Source organism: Stegodyphus dumicola, chromosome 4 (genome assembly GCF_044657685.1).
Source record: "Stegodyphus dumicola isolate Sdum_Otavi_A_Nest chromosome 4, ASM4465768v1".
Classification (NCBI taxonomy): Eukaryota; Metazoa; Arthropoda; class Arachnida; order Araneae; family Eresidae; genus Stegodyphus; species Stegodyphus dumicola.
The window spans coordinates 222,074,830-222,095,876 of record NC_140771.1 but is presented as its reverse complement, the minus strand read 5'-3'; the positions used below and the strand labels follow the sequence as shown (position 1 = coordinate 222,095,876).

At 35.2% G+C, this 21,047-nt stretch overlaps 1 protein-coding gene across 4 annotated transcripts in view; it reads left to right on the top strand.

Annotated features, from left to right (window-relative positions):
- Positions 1-21,047, top strand: part of LOC118188535 (leukocyte tyrosine kinase receptor-like) — a 374,636-nt gene that overhangs the window by 304,379 nt on the left and 49,210 nt on the right. For all 4 annotated transcript variants that reach the window (XR_015040889.1, XR_015040890.1, XR_015040888.1 and 1 more), the window contains exons 20-25: positions 8,487-8,551; positions 11,430-11,559; positions 15,199-15,296; positions 16,021-16,113; positions 18,934-19,035; positions 19,239-19,373. Coding sequence is in view for 1 of the 4 variants with exons in the window: in XM_035358990.2 (XP_035214881.1) it covers positions 8,487-8,551; positions 11,430-11,559; positions 15,199-15,296; positions 16,021-16,113; positions 18,934-19,035; positions 19,239-19,373 (623 nt within the window). In the remaining 3 variants the exon portion in view is untranslated. The remainder of the gene's footprint in view (positions 1-8,486; positions 8,552-11,429; positions 11,560-15,198; positions 15,297-16,020; positions 16,114-18,933; positions 19,036-19,238; positions 19,374-21,047) is intronic.

The window sequence follows — 21,047 nt, the reverse complement described above, 5'->3', positions numbered from 1 at the left end:
GGCACTGCTCATTTTTCATGTCTTCTGCTTCCAAATACCTAATGTCGCTACAGCATAGTAATGTATATGCGATATTAAGTAGTTTATCACAACATATGCATTATTGTAAATGATTTGCACAGTTTTAAACTTTAGATTAAGCTATGATAGACTAGATCTAGATATAGGTTTTGGTAGATTGTATGTATTAAATGCGTTTTCAACTTTCACTCTTTTCAGTTTACGATGGGTTTATCAGGATGTAAGTCTCAAAGCCAGCAGTACAGTTAATCTCTCCTTTGTTGTTATTACGCCAAGATGTTTTAATAGCATTTTTGTACCTGTTCCGTGGATTGTAGTGGCTATGCAATCTAATCGCAAACGTTGCAGATTATGAAATTTCTTAATACTTAACCAAAATAGACTGAATAGCTTTTGACTTTAACAAAGTAATAAGAAGAAAAATGTAAAAATGATTTATTTATAGCCAATTTAGACCTCTTTTTTTCTCCTATTTTCCTCTACTAAAGTCTTGTAACGTAAATACGTTTAATGAAAAATGAAGTTGTAGCATAATGCTTAATCCATGTAGCCAAACCTTAACCAGGACTTGGAAGTCATAGAATTACCACTCTTCAGCGGTCACTCATTACACTGATGGGCCCGCAGAAATACTATAGCAAAGAAACGACGAAACAAATTGAACGATTGAAAACTATTAATTTTTCCTAAAGAATACTGTAAAAAGACTCTTTATTTTTTCTTAAAAATACTATTTAAACCTTAATAATTATTAATTGTCTTCTATTAAGTGCTCTAGATCTTCACAAGGAAAGACAAAAATTCATGTGAGTTTTATTTTCGCAGCCCCTTAAGTCAGGACATATGTTAAATGTTTTATCCATCAAGGCTACCGCAAAACAGCATTTTATGAAATATTTTTGGCCTCTGCTACTTTCATCTGTGTATATTAATGACTTCGCCGTAGAATTATATTGATTTTCACTTTTTAGCGTAATGCTTTTATAAGGTGTTTCTCCGCCTTCTTAGCGTGCCTTCGTGGTGTAGTGGTCTGCACGCTTGGCACTAAATTTAAGCCATTTTTTATCAAAAACATTTGCTATATATGTTAATATTTGATAAGATTCTTCAGATATTTAGCACCGAAATGACTCGAAATATTTTCAGAGGTAACTGGTTCTAAGAAATTTTGAAACGCCTCTTTTAAAGTTTGTGTGTGTGATTATGGCAAAGCCTCGAGGGCTATCTGCCTAAGGGGAGGGATGCCTTCGTGGAGGACTTTCTAAGAGAAACTGGCTCGTATACACATTACACATGGGGAAAACCACGAAAACGCCCATAGAGCCAGCCCGTTCGCGGGATTCGAACCTCGGACCGAACTACCAGTGTTCAGCGACTTTACCACTTGGCCGCTGGTGGGATAATGTTTCTGTTCCGAAACATATCGTTTCTTCTTATTCGATATAAGCGCGAAGCAATTATTGAACGTTATCAATTATTAAACTAGACAAGCAACTATTATTTAACAAGTATTTTTTCAGAGAAATAAATATTTAAATTTCAAAGCTGTCACGTGTATATTTTTGTAGTGCAAAGGTACATATACACAACTTCAAATGTGCATAAATTATACTTATATTTCTTTGTACTGGAAACCAACATTCTAGCATTCTGACGCATGTCGTACATTTCGATTACTTTAACATACAACTAATGACTCACATTTGTAAGTAAAAATACTCAGGTCTCTTGTATGTTTAAGGCAATATGCATCCACACTTCTATAGCGGTACTCATGCTCATGCATGGAGTATTATCCCTTTTGGGTCTTAAGTAAAAATGCATAAAGCGGAAAGGAATCTTAATGGTCATGCACTTTATCAAGAATTCATTTCTTTACGTTCTACCACACGTTTTTCAGTTAAGCAATTATTTTAACTTCAAAGATATTTAATTCCGTAATATTTAATGCTTGTATAATAGAAAACAACATAAACATATTTTTAAACGTTATCTAAAATTTCTGTGAATTATTTCTGAATTTCCTTGTTGTCTAAATCAACACGAACCCATCTATTCGGGCCAGCAATAAATGGTATTTATCATTTACTGTAAAAGGGAAATGGTGACACTATTTCTTCTACTCATATGTAAAAAAGACGTTCTGTATTTAATTGAGATGGAATTAGGTGAAGTATCGTATTTTTGCCTAAGGTGTTATTGTTTTATTGAAAAACAAATTATCAGCTACAGTGCCCAATAGATTTTATGAAAGAATGTGCAACATGTATTTAAAATTTAAGTGTTTACGGAATATCTTCCGGTAATAAATTTAATCAAATTTCCAGAGCATAAATGATAATTTTTTTAATGTTTTTGAATCCATTTAATTCACAAAAAGCATCACAATTTTTTTTCAGAAAGCGTAATTGAATTCTCATCGCTTTATCCTCCTTATCGCTTGCGGGGATTGAAAAAACATTTTCGGCTCGGTACGTACCGAAATTTCGTTAGCACATTTCCATTCAATTTAAGTGAAAGCTCTGGGCTGTTTTCTCCAATTTCACTCTTTCATGTGACTGTAGAAAAAATAAATAGTAATGAAACTTTCTTATAGAAACAGCATAGCGTTAGTTCTTGCGTTCTTTTATAAAAATTTTTGTGAATAAGAAAAATTAATTAGTAACTTTAAATGTGAATAGTGCACGCAGAAGTATATTTCAAAGTGCCAGCAAATGGTCTTGGGTTCTGAGCATTGAAAATGCTACAAAAGATATCTCACTACCATTTTTTTTATCTTTCTGAAAGGTATTTTTTCATGGAGTACATACTTGTCGTAGGGTGAATAAAAGTCGGTGAATACATGGAAAACCATAATAATTTGGGGAAAGATTGAATTAAAAAAAGTACACAAAGTAAACATCAACTGCCTGTAGGGTTTTGTGGCCGGAAAAAAAAAACCAAACAGATGAGTGGCGCTTTTAACAGTGACCATATTGCAAATTCGTTAATCAGACTATTCTGCGTTTTCCACTATTTTATACGAATCATTATTGCTTGTGTCTGCAAGAATTCTAAGAATTGCGGAAGAAAGCTTTGTTGCTGAAGCTGATTTTCACGTTAACCACAAATCAGCGTCCGTGCGAAAAGTCGAGCGTAGGAAAATTTTTTATCTGGGAAAGGCCCATTGACACTTATAAGGGTAAAACGCTTGTCGAACGTTTTAAAAAAACATGTTCATGGAAGGTTATGCAAGAACCGGGGACCACGTTCCAGTCTTGGTCCATCCAAAAGGAGACCTTTAGCGTCTGAAACAGCTACAGGGGCCATCAGGGCTGAAGAATCTGCAAGGTGGTTGGACTTGTCCAAAATTGCATAGTGGATAATTGCATAGTGGATAAAATTGCATAGCAGTGGTGCGCCTGTCCAAAATTGCATAGAAATCGCATAGAGTGCTTAACATCATGTGAGCAGATAAAGCTGTTTTTCGCTACATGGAGAAGTTAACAGGCATAACTGTTGCACCTGAGCAATACTTTATTTCTGTGAGTACAAGCAGAAGCAACTGCATTCCCCAAACGCAACAGCACTGTAAACGTTCAAGGATTCTTTCATTTTAGGGTACATTTTTTAAAAAGCAGCGTCCAGTAAATGGGTGGAAAATTTGCGCAATAAATGCAGAGTGTTGTTAAACGTTTCTGTGCTACCAGTGGTGCGGTTTTTGCGGCGAAGAGATGTGCTGTACAGTGAAAGACATGCTTGTGTTTTGGGAGGAAATTAGTCACACTGCGATTCCCGCCAAAACATCCTTCAAAAGACGTCATTAGCAAGCACTGCAGGCTTCCATGGTCTCCTGAGTCTCCAGATTTGATTCCAACGGACTCCCAACTATGTGGCACATTTGAAATTTTGACATGTTTTTCTACTTTGTTCGAGCTGAAAAATGAGATTTGCTGGCGGGTGTCATTCATACATTCGGACAGGTTTCCTTTGAAGTCGTTAGCGTTATCATTAGCAAACAAAATGTTATACCGTGTGGTGTCGAATACTTGCTTGTATAATAACGTTTAATCCATTGCCACTATTCTGGGTTTATTAATTCACTGACGTCTTATTCGTTCCACTATTCAAATTATTCTGTCTCTGTTAAAAAAAAAGCGAACAGGCATGGTCTGTCAATGATTTACCTATGTAACGTTTTTAAATTCTCTTATTTTTCGACTTTTTAGGATTTTTTAAATGGCCTATAAAATCAAAGAAACCTTCTAGTACCTAAGAGACATTGACTATTCAGAGATTTAAACTGAACACCAAAATAAACGTAATCCAAAACAAACACTAAAATAAATGCAATCCAGTTTACATTAAAAATAATATAAATTTTCTTTTTCATTTATCCATATCTTATATTTAAATAAAATTTTAAATATCACTTTTATTTATATATGTCTTATATTATAAATTAAAAGCATGTAACCAACTCTTGCTAGCAAAATATAATACATACAATTGATTGGGACATTGCTCGGTCTCATAATGTGAGCGCCGTCATAGATTTCCTACAAATGTTGTGATGCAAAGTGCTGGAACGTTCGTCATACTCGGCCGATTTGCGTTCTAGTAACTATGATCTTTTCACCAAAATGAAAGAAACACTGCGAAGCATCCATGACAACGATCAGGTTTTCTCATGGTTTAGGGGCGGTCACTTCCAGCATTTACTGAAATGGGTGTTCAGATGGTGTACGAAGTTCTTCCATAATTTGGCGAAAAGTGATTGACAAAGTAGAAGACTGTATTTAGGCATTATAAGTAATTGCAAGTAATATAGTCCTTTCTGAACTATCGATGTGTTCCCTCTGCTTGTTATCCATAAAGGTAAGGATTTATGGAAAGCTTTATGCGATTCCTTTATATGAAGCAAATAGATGCTTCCGATAAAGATGCCAGCGTTATGGATATCACATACGCTGTTACGTAGCAAATAGTTTCTAATAAGAGGCAGTTATCCATCTATGCCCTTTGTGACGAAACTTCATGCTCTGTTATCCCTTGAGTTTGAAGACGTGTACCATGACACATTTCCCTGGACGGTACGTATGTTATGGCACATACGCTAAGCAACTACGTGCATTGACAAGATCCTATAGCGTCAGAAAAAAAAGTTATTTTAGGGTTGTAACGGATGGTATTCAGCTCGATGTTATCCATGACGCATTGCCTATGCTAGATGGAAAATCTTGCTGTGATCTGTTCCTACTAGCAAATGAATACCAACAGGTTGCTGCCCCTTAGAGCTCAACCCTGCATTTCACATACACTGGCGTGCAAAACTTAAGCAACAATGTAAAAATTTAGCAGATAGCCATGAAATTGCAGAAAAGGAGGTCTGGATATCAGTACAATGAACACATAAGTCAGTAGAAATGTCATGCGTATGCAAATATCAGGAACGAAACGTCAGAGGCGACGTGAGCGTACACAAAACGCGCAATGTCGGGGCGCGTGTGCAACTCAACAGGAAGGAAAAAAGGAAGGATGGAGACGCAATTCAACATATTCGCTGCAAGTACCAGTGAGTCAGTTGATGAAATATGGCTAGAAGAAATCACCTGGACGACTTCACATGTGGACGAATGATCGGAAAGCTGGAGGAGAGGCGTACTGTCACCAGTGTAGCTGCAGAGTTCGGAATCAACAAAAGTGTCGTTTCGTGCGCTTGGAAAGCTTCCAAATCACAGGTACAGCTGTTAGAAAGGTTGATGGTGGCCTCCCGAGGACGATAACTGCAGAGGATGACCGATATATCGTCCTGCAGGCGAAAAGAGGCCGACAGCAGTCAGCAAGCGCCATTGCTCAGCAACTCTGTACAGCAACGGGGCGACAAGTGTCGCGGTTTACTGTGGCCAGACGCCTTCACAAAGGGGGGCCTATTCGCCCGCCGTCCTGAACGCTGCCTCCCGTTGAAAGTTGGCCACCGACGCCACCGTTTACAGTGGTGCAGAGAGCACAAAAACTGGACAACTGATCATTGGAGTCGTGTCCTCTTTACGGATGAGAGTCGGTTCAGTACCAGAAGCGATTCTCAACGCGTTTTGATTTGGAGAGAGGTTGGGACCCGGTTTTATCCCAGTAACATCAAGGAAAGACATCGTAACGGTGGTCCTGGAGTTCTTGTCTGGGGAGGCATTATGCTGAACGGGCGAACTGAGCTCCACGTTTTCGACAGAGGGTCTGTAACCGGGATCACTATTGTGAGGAGGTACTCCTTCCCCATGTGCGTCTGTTCCGATGTGCCATTGGCCCAGACTTAATTTTTATGGATGACAATGCACGGCCACCGCGGACTCTTGCTGTTGAGGAGCTACTGGAAAGTGAAGATATCACTCGAATGGATTGGCTAGCGTACTCCCCAGATTTAAATCCTATCGAACATGTGTAGGATGCTTTGGGGAGACGCATTGCAGCACGCTTACATCCTCCGGAGAACACCTAACAACTTAAACAGATGCTGATTGAGGAATGGGCACTCGTACCGCAAGAAATGTTGCAGCAACTGGTTCTGAGTATGCGGAGACGGTGCGAAGCAACCATTGCAGTGAGGGGAGGGCATATCCCATATTAAGGAACATCTGCTTGTTGTTCTTCCTCTTGGAAGACAATCATGAGTCACGACACTATGCATTCAATAAAGCTTGTTTCTGTTTGATTCCATACCGTATACATTGTATTCATTTTCAGCTCCGATGCTTTCGTCATCCTTTACGTACATAATACTTTCCTTCATTTCTGCATTTCTTGTGTCTCAGTTTATTTCTCGTGGAGTTACGGCAAAAAACCGTGCTGTTGCTTACGTTTTGCACACCCAATGTACTTGTTGCGTACGTAGTGTAACTCATTAGAAAATAAAGCTCTCTTATCACTATCACTCTCGCGATTTTCAAATGGCTGTGTCTAATTCTTTCGGATGTTTCAATTTCACTTTTGATGATTGTAATTTTCCTGCACGATATATAATACACCGGCGATTTGTCTTCAAGACTTGTCATAATGTATTATTCAAAAAAAGAAATACTTTTCTTTTGCGATCAAGTCATGTACTTGTATACGCGAGAAATGTTTTCAAATCATTTTTTATAAAACGCATAAGCTTTCTTATCCAACGGTCATAGACTTGCTCGCTAAGCATTCATTACAAAGTGGATAAATTTAGGTCCATTTCATCATCTGCTTACTGTGCATACTGTATTATAGAACTATGAATTGCAGAATATAAATCGATATTGCACCTGCAACAAAGCAGCAGATGGGAAGCTACAATCATTAAAAATCGTGCCTTATAGGAGATTCGAGTACCCAATGCGTAAATTGATATCAACCTCAACTACTAATCAAGAGTATATGCTTAATATGTATTTTCTTATAATTTAATTGTAACACTGTAAAATTATAGGAAAATATATTTTAAGTTGTTCTGATCAAGGTTTTTGTTTTCTTCTAATATTTCTTAAAAATTACCATGTTAGTAAAGGCACAGTTGGTGAGATACAAAACCGGACGTCAACTGGTATAGTGATTAGTGTCGGTGACTGCTGTGTCGAAGGGCCTGGGTTCGAATCCCGGACAAGGCATGGATGTTTGTAAATGTATAGTGTCGGTGCGGCAGGGTGGCATTCGATATGCGGCGAGCCGAAATTCCTCTCGTGTGGTTTAGTGGAAAGGAAGAGGTGTGGGAGACCCCTGACACGTTCCCGGGGTGATCTCCATCAAAATTGGAGGTGGAACTGAGCAAAATTACATTGTCACCTGTATGGTGCTCAAGGCTGTTGCCGTATCTTGAGCGTATCAGGCGTATCTTGAGCGTTCTTTGCCACGAGGAACTTCGTGCGCTTAGGCTGATGTTGCTCTCAGACAAGTGAGCATAAGTAACAATAACAGGTACAAACCTTTAAGTTTTCAATGAATTCATTTGTCTTATCAGCGACGAATTGGAAAAAAGGCCAAACTCTAGGAAAGAATAATTATGTTAAACAGAAATTTACTTAATTCTGAAAGAGATACAATAATATTTAATAGAATGAGAACAATTAAGTTTTATCAATACTATATGAATACCGATTTTAATAATCTTTGTCCTTGATTTAGATTTCTATCACGCTCTTGCTATATAACAAAATCTATAGTTATTGTCTGGTATAAGACGGTTGATGTTTTATTATGATATATTCCTTTATAAATAAATGGAAATTACTAAAATAGAATTCCATGTTATAACTTTTGCTAAAGTCTGTAACAGCTACAGTTGGCTACTTTTCCAAAGGCGTTATCTTTTCTTGCTTTGATAAAACGGATCTCACAAAATATTAAGTATGCTAAAAACGTTTCTCATGGATATTACAGAAAGTGATCAGATCTTAAACTTCTGCCTTAATAAATTGTATTTAGTTTTTGAATTTCTACTCAGAGCAAACTTTTGTTTTATGCAGACTTTGCCTGAACTGTCTTCTAGCCAAGCTGTATTGGATTTTCTAATGGAAGCTCTTATCATGAGGTAAGGAAAACTTCTATAACAATCAATTTTACTAGGCTGTAAAGTCTTAAAAGGGTTTTGGATACTTGTGAGCACCTCAACATACTTTAAACTAGTTACGAGAAGCATCCTAAACTTGCTCGAAACGAAACGCTAAAGGTTCTTTCAAATTTCGTATTTCTCAAGTTCTTCTTATATGAATAATAAGAACAAAAAAGAAAAAAAGAAGAAAATTTTATTTAAAGTGTTTAATGAAAGCTAAATTGAAAATCTGAACTGAGCTCAATTTTAATGAAAAACAAACTTAAGAATACGATTTTTAAAAATACGCCTAATATTTTAATTAGCAATATAAATTTGCAAATGAAATTTTATAAAGGGGGAACATTAGTTTTCTTAATCTTTCATCTAATTTCTGAATATAATTTAACTAAAATTATTTGAGTAACTGTAAAAAGATTTTATAAATTTCCAGAATGTTTCTTCATCAAAGCGGTGTAGAATGATTCTAGAAACTGATGATACAGAGAGTTGATTATTTGAAGGATTAATAAAGATAAATACTAACATGAAACACTTAATTCTCTCCTAAAAAAAAATAAGATTGGCACGAAGTTCTAATAGCTGTCTAAGAACCACTGATAATAGTCGCAATCTATTTTGATGAACATCTCTACTGGATATCGATAACTTAATATTTCCAAAATTTCTCGGTCAAAGCTATTATCAGTTTATTTTTTTAGTTAAAGTTCAAAAGATTAAAAAAAAATCCGCAAGCTTTCAGATTTTATATTACTCACGAAGGAGCGTTTTTTAACGTTTTGTATGCTACCTTTATTTATTAAATATCATGTTCTTCGCCATTAAACCATAAAATTCAGTTCAATAGCAATATCGCAAAATAATTTAAAAAGAGCATATTTTTAGAATTTCCGATAGACAATCACGCGCGGTGGAGATAAAAATGTTTTTCCCCCTAGAGTGTTGCCATTCTTCCATTAAAATCGTTCAGTTTCTTAATCAAAATTTCGTTAAAGTTTTATAAAATATGAAAAAGGTAATAAAACAAATTCCAAATTTGGGTCTCGAGATGCTGATATTCGGGTGGAGACGTACGTTATACAAAATTGGAGGGCTCTACGTACCGTTGTGTTATCACAATGCGACAAACATACATATATTTATCCAGATTCTTCATTATTTAACTTCTTTAAATGTAATGCAGGGCGATAATATTTGATGGCAATAATTTGAAAATTGGTTCAGACTTTTAAAGGTTTCGACGCAAAATGCCAAAACGAAATTAATAGCCCTTCTGGACTAACGCTCGTTGGCCTAAAAAAAAAAAAAAAAACGCAAATATTATAATTTCCGAATCTGAAATCCTTTTTCATGATTTGTGGGGTTCAAGGATTAAAATGAACTCGAAATATAATTTAAATTTGAAATAAGAAGAGAATTTACGATGATAATTTCATGTAAGTTATATTTTAGCATTAGCTAAACAGAATCTTTCTCACCATTTTGATTTGAATTATTATTTGCTTTTAGTACCTATAGCATGATAACAATTTCATTTTTGAAAGTTAAGATTTCTGAAAGGATTATAAGAAATAAAATCAGTAATATATATCTAAACGAATTTCATTTATAGTAATAAACTAACTAAATTGTATTTAGTTTTTGAATTTCTACTCAGAGCAAACTTTTGTTTTATGCAGACTTTGCCTGAACTGTCTTCTAGCCAATTTCTAGCCTAATTTCTGCCCAGTTAAAGAATTCTTGATAGACTGACTGCAACTTGTGCCGTATAAAAAAGATTAATAAATTAAAGTCTAAAACTGGAAAGTAGAAATCTTAAAAATTATTTTAATAAGCGAAATTGAAAATTAAATATAGCAAATAAAAAATGAAAGGGAAATGTGGAGCTTAAAATTTTGTTGCAAAAATAAATGTATCTACAGTTATCAGGTTCAATGTTCCGCCTTACTTGCTTGGGGAACATTCAAGAACCTGACTCGGAACAGGGAGCTTACTAAAGCTATGTTCAATAAATGTGGGAAGTAGACAAGATAAACAGGAAGGGTATACGAAACCCTTTATTTTTCACTCTTTACAATAATTTCCGGACTTCGGAATACAGAGACCAACCACTTGTGGTCTAAACGTAAGAATATAAAAATATTAACTAAACTCTAACTTAACTTTGGAATAATAAACAAGGGCCTACGTGGAAGATTGGCCGTATATTAACAGGAAGCCGTATGTAGTACAGAGAACTGTTAACACTACTATACGTTTAAAATTATCAAGAGGATTAAACCTCTGGCCTGGAAGGCAACCAGCAACCGAGTAAAACTGCTAAGGCAAGCGGCCTGCTTCTACTAACTCCTTCCTCTCTCTTGCTTGGCAAAAAGCCACAACTTAAGTACTTGGCGTTCGTCAGACAAATTTTGCATAAATACGTTAACGCTTATAATTCTGGCCGGAAGTAGAAAATAAGAAGTGATAGTAAAGATTTAAAATAAAATAAACGTTAGTAAAACTTAAGATCCTTACACAGTGAAAGAATTTTGACCAATTTATCGACGAATTTTCTTATTGTTCCTTGGAAAGTAACGTGATACGCTATTGAATTTTGTTGTGAATGAATGTTTTAAGTTATAAAAGAAATGGGTTATTTAAAATAAAGAATGAAATTTACACTAAGAAGAAATACTAAATTAAAGATCTTATCTTGCAAAACAAAAATCTTTCAATCCGTTGGGAAAGACCTCATTTCTCATGTCAAACAAAATTATTTAGTTTTTTTTTTTCCTTAGATTAGTAAGTTCTTATATTAAAGCGAAGTAAAATATCTTCTTGTTATTCTCATAACCGTTTATTTTTATCTGAGCAGCAAGTTCAACCACCCGAATATCGTCAGCTTCATCGGTGTCTGCTTCGAGAAGTTGCCCCGATTTATAGTTTTAGAACTCTTACCCGGTGGTGACCTGAAGTTATTCCTTAGAGAGCACAGACCCAAACCAGTAAGTACCCTGTTAAGTACTAATTGAATATTCAGGTTGACTTAGGAATGAGATATAATAGCATCCTAGTTTTAATTCCTGATTATGGAATCTTAGTTTCTCTAAGGTATTAAATATTATACTGTAACTACTGCACATACGTTAGAGGTACTCGTGTGACTTTTATTTTTGGCATTTATTCTCCCTGCCAAAAATATTGCCATTTGGAATTATGACTTCTAATTTTATCAATCTGTCTATCAGTCATGGTTTTATCTGTAAACGGCCAGAAGTTTTGCGAGTTTTCATTTTCTTACCAACTAAATACAGAACAAAACAATACAGTGATGCCTCATTCAGCCTTTTTTCCAGTCCAGCCCAAATCGAATTATCCTATGATCATCATTTCCCAAGTCATCCTGATTTCCTACATCGTCATGCAAAAGTAAATGAAGATAAATTAACAATTTTCTTTAATTTTTTTTATATCAAAGCAATCACGTGATTTTTATTAGCCAAACTTTGTATTCGACTTCATTAGAGGCCTCATTTTAGTAGGCAGGTAGGTAGGTTACGGAGGACTGGAACGCCTGTTGTCTAACAGAGGTAAACAGGCATGTGTTCCAAGCCCTCCTCTAACTACGGCAAAAGCTTCCTGGAACCACACGAGGCTGCACCAGGAGATTATTAAGGTTGTCAAAGGGAAGTACATGGCCTTACAAGGGCATTAGTAGGATTATATTACAGTTTGAAGAGGAGAGCTGTGGTGTTACAGATAGTAGGTAGTTAAACTAAAAAATACTTGGATAATAAGACGTACGCATAAAAAGACATAAAAATGCATAGGCAACAATACACAAAGCACAATGCGTAAAATGCATAAACAGAGAGCACAAAAAACAGGTACATACACATAGTCACTTAAGGCACAAAAAGATAAATGGAGTAGATGAAGTCACATGAAAGCTGGAGCACACTGTTAGTGTAAGGCAGTTCTGTTGGATATAAATACAGGTACATCTTGAATGATGAATGATGAATTCAGGAATACTCATGTGTGCAGAAGAGTGCGGTTAGATTGGATTTTTGGTAGCAGATTTTCCTTTGACCTTCTTGTTAGCTTGTATCGCTATTCGTACTCCTTGTTAGCTTGTATCGCTATTCCGTACTGCAATAAGCCACTCAACCGGTATAGTAGTTAGAGTCGCTGACTGCCGGGCCGAAGGGCTCGGGTTCGAATCCCGGACAAGGCATGGATGCTTGTAAATCTATAATGTCGGTGGGGAATGGCGGAACTCTGAGTTGAGTTGAGTTGAGAGCAGAATCTGGACACCCGTTCGGTTACTAAGACTATTCGGGTCTAGTCCAGGTTACGTAACTATCCGGGGCAACACCTCATGGGGCCTATAAGGGCATACATTGGTTCTGTATACATGCTTACATAGTTACATAGTTCATAATATATGCTTACATAGTTACATAGTTCATAGTACATGCTTATATACAAGTAGTTCATAATACATAGATGTTTCATAATACTTGCTTACATAGTTCATACATATACATGCTTACATACGTAGTTCATACATATACATGCTTACATAGTACATAGTGGCTTACATAGTTCATAATATATTGAGCCTGCTACATAATACATACATATAGTTCATAATAATTTTCATTGGCCATAGTACATACATGTTTCATAATATATTGAGCATGTTACATAATACATTCATATAGTTCATAATAATTTTCATTGGCCATAGTACATACATTATATTGTACATGTTACATAATACATTCATATAGTTCATAATAATTTTCATTGGCCATAGTACATACATTATATTGAGCATGTTACATAATACATTCATATAGTTCATAATAATTTTCATTGGCCATAGTACATACATGTTTCATAATATATTGAGCCTGTTACATAATACATAGTGGCTTACATAGTTCAAACTTGCTTACATAGTTCATAATATATTGAGCCTGTTACATAATACATACATAGTAGTTCATAATAATTTTCATTGGTCATAGTACATACATGTTTCATAATATATACAGTGGTCATAGTACATACATGTTTCATAATATATACAATAAAAATAATAATAATAAATAAATAAATAAATAAAAATAAAAAAAAAGATAGAAGAGAGAGAGAGAGAAGAGAGATTGACAGGATGCGAAATGCTGGCTGTTTGATCAGATAACGCTTATGAGAAGTTGCCTGCTCCTGAAGCTGCACATGCCACTGTGCGGTTAGAGGGCATTGGGTCAAGTAATGATTTGGTTTACCAATGCTTCCACAGAAACAACTTTCGGTATTTGCAATTCCTCTCTCATAGTAATAGGAGGGGAAAGGCCCGTGCCCCGTCACATATCTCGTTATTTGTGGGGATGACTCGAGACGATCGAGCGAAACTTTATGGTAATATTCATAGGTCTTCCTGCTTTGTTCGGTAGAGTCCCATTCCCATTGCCACTGGTGCTGAGCTGCTGTCCTTGTCACTTTGACCACGGGAATTTGGTAATTACGCATTATGCGGCGAGCAGAAAGTCCTCCCATGTGGTTTGTTGGAAAGGGTAGAGTGATGGGAGACCCTTCCCCCCTCAAGCGCTCTGCATCAAAATTGGAGGCAGAAGTGAGCAAAATCACACAGTCACCTGCTAGGTGCTCAAAACTGTTGCCAACGACAGGCGTAATCTAGCGCTCCTTGCCAGGAGGAGTTTCGGGGGCTAACTACGTCAGACAAGTGAGCATAAGCAACAACAGCAAACGTAAGGAATACAATATATGTTTTAAGAATTTTCTTTCCAAGTAGTTCCCCCTCCCCGAAGAAGAGTTCTTAGAAAAAATAATGGGAAGTGCTGAAACCCAAAAGGAGAATATATTTATGATAAAAGAAATAGGCTATGGGTCTGCCGATCAACTTAATTATAATAGAAATATTCTTAGTATTTCAAATACTAATTCTACCTAACATTGTCCTCAGAAGCAAGGAATTGCTAATTGAAAATTTTCCTTTCTATGAAGTCTCCTCATAGGCTGTCCATTATTATTATGATTTTCATTTATTTATTTATTTTGTAGATCGCACGTTTTATTATTAGCCTTTCATGTGAACATTTCTTTTGAATTAATCCATGGTAACCACAAAATCATTGAAAATTTCTCAAGTTAAATCTCCTGAAAGCGAAATTTGTTTATAGTTCTGGTTGCCGATCATAAATAAATTAATTTTCCTGGCCGTTTAAGATTTAAAAATCCAGGTTACCATCTGGAATTTCAATAAAATCTTACTTAATCTCATTATCCAATCTCTGAATCTGTAACAATAAATATCAACCGCGCAAGAATAGAACAAAAAATTACCCTGCATTCTTTTCTGTTTACTATATTTTAAAGAAAACGATAGTAAGATACTTATAACGAAAAAAGAACCGAATATAATAATAACGAAAAAAAATATATTTATCATTTTCATTCGTTGTGCTATTAGCAGCTTGGCACGATTTGAAACTTTCAATTCCCAAATTTCGTAAGATCCTTTGTTTACAGTAAATTTACGAGTTCATAATTCTGTGTAGAATTGAAAGTTCTAGTATCGAAATTTGCTATACATTCTTCAATATTTGTTTTAGAACAAACCATCCTCATTGACGGTCACTGACCTGTTGCTGCTCGCTATGGATGTGGCGACAGGTTGCCAGTATTTGGAAGAGAATCATTTTATCCATAGGTAAGGTAAAAGTTATTCTTTTTTAATTTCCTTCTTTTTGCTTACTCTTCCATTTATATATATAATTTGAATGCTTCATAATTAATGAAAATAATTAATAGTAGCTGGAGTTCGAATTCCGGGTAAAACAAGGACATTGTAAGGCTGAAAATCAGCCACAAAAGAATTTCATGCAACGTTAAAAAATAATCAATTTGACTGCTTAATCACTATCAATATAGGAAGTAGTAATATCAGTTTATTCAATTGTGAAAACCGATTATCTCGCATTCGAGTTCAAGTGGATTTTCGTTACAAATATTTCTGTCCTGTGTTCATATGTAGTGAAATTCAAAGGCTTATGATGAGAGAAAGAAAGAAGCATAATTGCTTCAAAACTGTTTGCTATAGTTATTAAAATTTTAAATAAAATTAATAAACATATTTAAATAAATTTTTGCTGTGTTCTAAAATAACATTAGATATAAAATTTTGTAATCTTGCTCTTAACTTTCAGAAACTATATTTTTACAGTTTTGCAATATAATGTCATAAAAATTTAAGTCATCGTCGTTTAAAAGCTTTAAAATGCAAAATTTATGTTTTTTTTTTTTTTTTTTTTTTTTTAAATTTTTTTAAAAAATTTTTAGAGAAAATGCGAGATTAAGCAAAAAAAAATAAATGTTTTAAAACTAACTGTGTGAAATTTGTTTTGTTAAATAAGCCATGACTATATTTTTTTCAGAGACATAGCTGCAAGGAATTGCCTTTTGACTTCAAAAGATGCAAATAGAGTGGTAAAAATAGCTGATTTTGGGATGGCTAGAGACATCTATAGGTATTTCTTATTAATTTAACTATTTAACATCATGTTTTGTGTTCTAAACTCATTCCAAACTTTCTTAAGGATTAAAAGGTAAGCTGTATATCCCATATATCGTTGAGAATGTTTCGAGCCAGAAAAGGTTTCGTTTCTCCACCATCTCTTACTCGGAAAAGAATATCACATTAACAATAAAATATGATTTTTATAGTCAAGCTGAGAAGACATTTCACCTGGACCTAATTTGCTGTCCTTCAGTTAAATAATATTTAACTAAATCTGTAGACGACTGTCGAAGAATGGCAATAAATGTATAAAGAATTTTGTTTTCTTTTTCAACAATTTGGAATTACAATGTATTCTATCAGAAATTGTATTTTGTCTTCTGTCAGAAATTGTATTTAGTCTTCTGTCAGAAATTGTATTTTGTCTTCTGTCAGGAAACAATTTGTAAGCTCACTGTCAAACATTTTTTATATCCTACTATTATTCATTGATTTTAAAGGCTACTCCTCCATTCTATGGTTTGTATAACATGAATTCAAATCTAAGCAAATTTTAGAGATACAGTACAGTTGCAATCGTTAAATATTCAGAAAGTCCCAGATTAAAATGACCAAATGCTGGTAAAAGCAACGAACAATATTACTTGAACGTAGGAAGGCCGTTAGAAACATAACGCTCAGTCCACTGCAACTGAGTTATAATAAAAGCTAGGAAAACATTTCTGGGTAGAAGCATCGTTCCTTTGGAAATATCAGTCAATGTATAATTTATTTGCTCACTTATCTGTAGTTATCTTTGTTTCTATGACAAGAATGCACGTCCATTCCCGCCACTGCCTTTTACTTCGAGAATAAAAATGAAACAGCCAGGTCTAATCATACGAGATAATAAAAAATCTTAAAAGTATTCTGGATATTTCTTAAAGAAATCTCGCAGAAGATCACAAAATTTCTTCCTAATTTGCATCATTCCCTTGTCATAAGCCGTGCAACCCATCGAGTACAAATATTTCTGTATCCCAGTCGTTGATTTATTGTTGATATAGATGGCATGACTGTGTGCTTCATGACCTGTCTCGTGGTTAATCTTTTCAATAACCCTCTGCCATACCTGTGCGCTTCATGATCTGTCTCGTGGTGATGTGCCTGTCATTTTAGATGGATTCCTGTGTGACCGATGAGTTTAATTGTTGATGGTCTCCCTGACGATGGTTGTGACGGTAGATGGACTCCCTGACATGGCTGGTCTTGATTTTGCAATGACCGACCACCTCGAAATCGCTGAAGCCATTGTCACACATTACTTTGATTCATTGCGTTATTCCGAAAAACTGGAAATATGATGGATGTTGCTGAGCTATCTCAGGACTTGTAGAGGAATTTGATCGCTGTATACTTCGGCATATTGGAGAGTCACGTTGATCATCCATGGTGGCTTATCTGCAACAACAAGAAGTAAAAGTTAGCTATAGATTAGACAGTAAAGCAAAATGCTTCAGTTTACATAATTCAATTTATCTATTGCTTATCGTTACAAAGCTACAGGGTATTTTGCATTAATTTTTTATGTTTCACCGGCAAAGTTTAGGAGTTAACGAGACGGTGGACATCGATTACAAGTTAGCACACGTGTCTCAAAACAAAATCACAGACACCGATGTTGCATTTTTATGCCTGAAAAAAAGCCAGAAAGCATCCTATTAGAAAATTTCGCATGGTATGTGTTACAAAGCGTTTAATGCTAGTGCTAGGTATCTATTGGATGCGAAAGCTCCTTACCTATCCTATACAGAGTATCGTGAATCTATGTCTTCAGTGTAAGTATGTTAACGGAACTCGAAAAAAATTATCCGGTTATTTAATTCGGCGGAATTCATCGCAGGATCCTCAGTGACTGCTAGCTATCGCAACTTCTCTTTTTATTGATCTTCAGTACTCCATAACTGGTATGAACTTTGCGTAATATGGTCGGTGGGCAATTTTTGTTTATCTTCAGTCATAGAATTAAATTCCAGTGTCTTATGATTCTATTATAGAATATATCGTATGTGATAGATTTTACAGCTATACAATTAGGCATACAGCTATTTCTATACTATTGCCAAAATTTCAGATTGTTAAAATTCAATCAAAGCTGAAAACGTTTGCACAAATCACACTGTTTGTATTACCAGTATAAAACCTTATTTGAATGAAAAATATATTAATATGTATACTACTTATATTTTCTGAACGCATGTTATTCAGAGCGAATATCAGCAGTTAGTGTATATTTAAATTTTAAAATTTCGAGTACTTTTGTTCATACCTTGCTTGTGTTTTCACGAGTGAAATATTAAACAGCCATGTATACTTTGAAGAAGAAATATCTGAACACCTTTTTGAAGACAGTAGAGGATAATAACTTTCTTTTTACATTTTGCCCCCATGTATCTAAACTTTAATTCGTTTTAAATACTTTAAAATACCTATTTTTACTACATATCCATTATTTCATTTGTTTCCGCTATATGTGATTAACGAATTCTTTCCAATGTATACTTCTTAATGGGCAGTGTATGGTTAAAATCTTAATGGGCAGTGTATGGTTTAAATCCCTTTTCTCTATAAATGAGATTTAAATCTTCAGAAAGCTCTGTACTCAATACGTTGTTTTTAATTTTGTCTTCAACTAATGATTGTAAACTATGAAGGGATATCATTTAAAGCCATTTATTAATATTAATATGTATGTAGTAATCAGTAATGTAATTTTTAATGTTCTGTCTTGCAAAATATACATTTCTGATCTAAACAATCTTTGGGAAACAAGATATTTATATTTCTGCAGAGCTGACTACTACAGGAAAGGTGGTAAAGCCATGCTTCCGGTGAAGTGGATGCCCCCAGAAGCTTTTCTTGATGGAATCTTCACTTCAAAAACGGACGTGTGGTAAGTTAACGAGACGGTGGCGCTACGCAATTTATAATTTAATTCAATAAATTAAATTCTAAAATTATAGCCTAAAGTAACAATTGTCAGTGTCTGTTTCGGCCACAATGCTAACGAAATTTTAGAAGACTCAGAATTGGAAATTAGAAACTTAAGCTGAAATAGATTGTTAAGAAAATGCTATGTATTCATTTACATTCTAGGTCTTTCGGGGTGTTGTTGTGGGAGGTGATATCTCTCGGATACATGCCCTACCCCGGACGAGGTAACCAGGAAGTCATGCAATTAGTGACGTCTGGAGGGCGCCTGGAACCGCCTACTAATTGTCCCGGTCCAGTGTAAGCATTTCTAATATATATAATAGTTTGGAAATTTGTGCAGAAAGAAAGAAAAAGAAGGTAAAAATATATAAAATAAGTCAATTTTCATACGAAATAATGAATTATTTTGTTAAAGAAACTTAAATTACTGGCATAGAAAATATCTCGAAAGGATAGCAAAAATGAATATATATATGTGTGTGTGTTTTGAATGAATAAAATATGGTAGATTTTCGGAAGGCGATACTGTTCGTCATATGATTCTTTTTAATGAAGATTTCGAGAGTCAGAAACTCGTACAGACTCCGTATGTTAAATATTCCAGGTAATAAGTGTTCCCTCACTCGGATAAAATTATTATAGGAAAATTACCAGTTCACAGAATCTTAAATTGGAGCTTATAAAATTGTCGAACTTTTGTCTATGAAAAGTAATATGAAACCAGTGGTTCTAAATTAACGGTTTTCTGGTGATTTAAAAATTCTCACTCAAAAACTCAACATACGTATAGCAGAATTTGTATATGATACCCCCCTCAAATCTTTACAAAACTTTTATAAAGCACGCTTCTGTAAAAGTACAAGGAGACACACAACGAAAGAGTGTTTTTTTATGTTTAATTTTATGGTGCACAGAAATCGGACATTGCTTCGATAGCTTTATGCAGATATAGCCTATAATTTCTATAAATCAATATATTCCCCAAATCATTGTATCATATACTGGCAGCAGTTGCATATCATTTATAGCAGTCCAGCTGTAGATAGTTGCAACTTATCACGATCTATCTGCAGATAGTTGCAATTTATTGGAAATAACCTGCAAATAGTTGCGATATGCCGGTAAAAAGATACGAGGGCAATCCCCCCCCCCAAAAAAGGTCTCCTAGATTTTTAGATATACAAAGAACCGTTTATTTTCTATAATTGCTACATTACTTTAAAGATTGCAGAATGCTTTATTTTTCAACATAATCGCCATTTCGGTCGATGCATTTTTGTAGACGCTGTGGCAGTTTTACAATGTCCATGTCATACCAGCTTGCCGCCATGCCCTTCAGGAAGTGTTGAGGAGCTTCAGGAGCATCCAGATGATCCTCCGATCTTTACGCATTTTATGAACTCAACAATCGCGAAACTCAACGAATACGAACTTCTCTCAACTTTCGCGATTGTCTCGTCGGCAATTGACGGCCTCCCGCTCCTTTCTTCGTCATGAATTTCAGTACGACCGGCTGTAAACTCTCTACACCACTTGCGAACGTTTTTGACATCCATGCACGACTGTCCATACACTTCTGCCAACAGGCGGTGAATTTCAACCGGTTTAACGCCTTTTGCGTTCAAAAATTGAATAACTGGGCGCACTTCGCACTTGGCGGTAACGTTTATCGGGAGCTCCATTTCGAATGGCTGCCAAGCCAAGACTGAACATCCCAGCGAAGCGCCTGTGTGTTTATGTGGTAGCGGAGAAGGCACCACTCACAACAGTGTTGCCAACAACCGTATTAAAACTTTCTCTACGTCCCCAAAAAATAGGAGACCTTTTTTTTTTTGGGATTGCCCTCGTATAAGATATTCGATAGTGTAAAATGATGCTGAAATATCTATATTACTGTTAAAAAAATAAACTATAAATAAATCTATATTACTGTTAAAATTGTATTCGTAATTTGGATTAATCCTTCGTTAA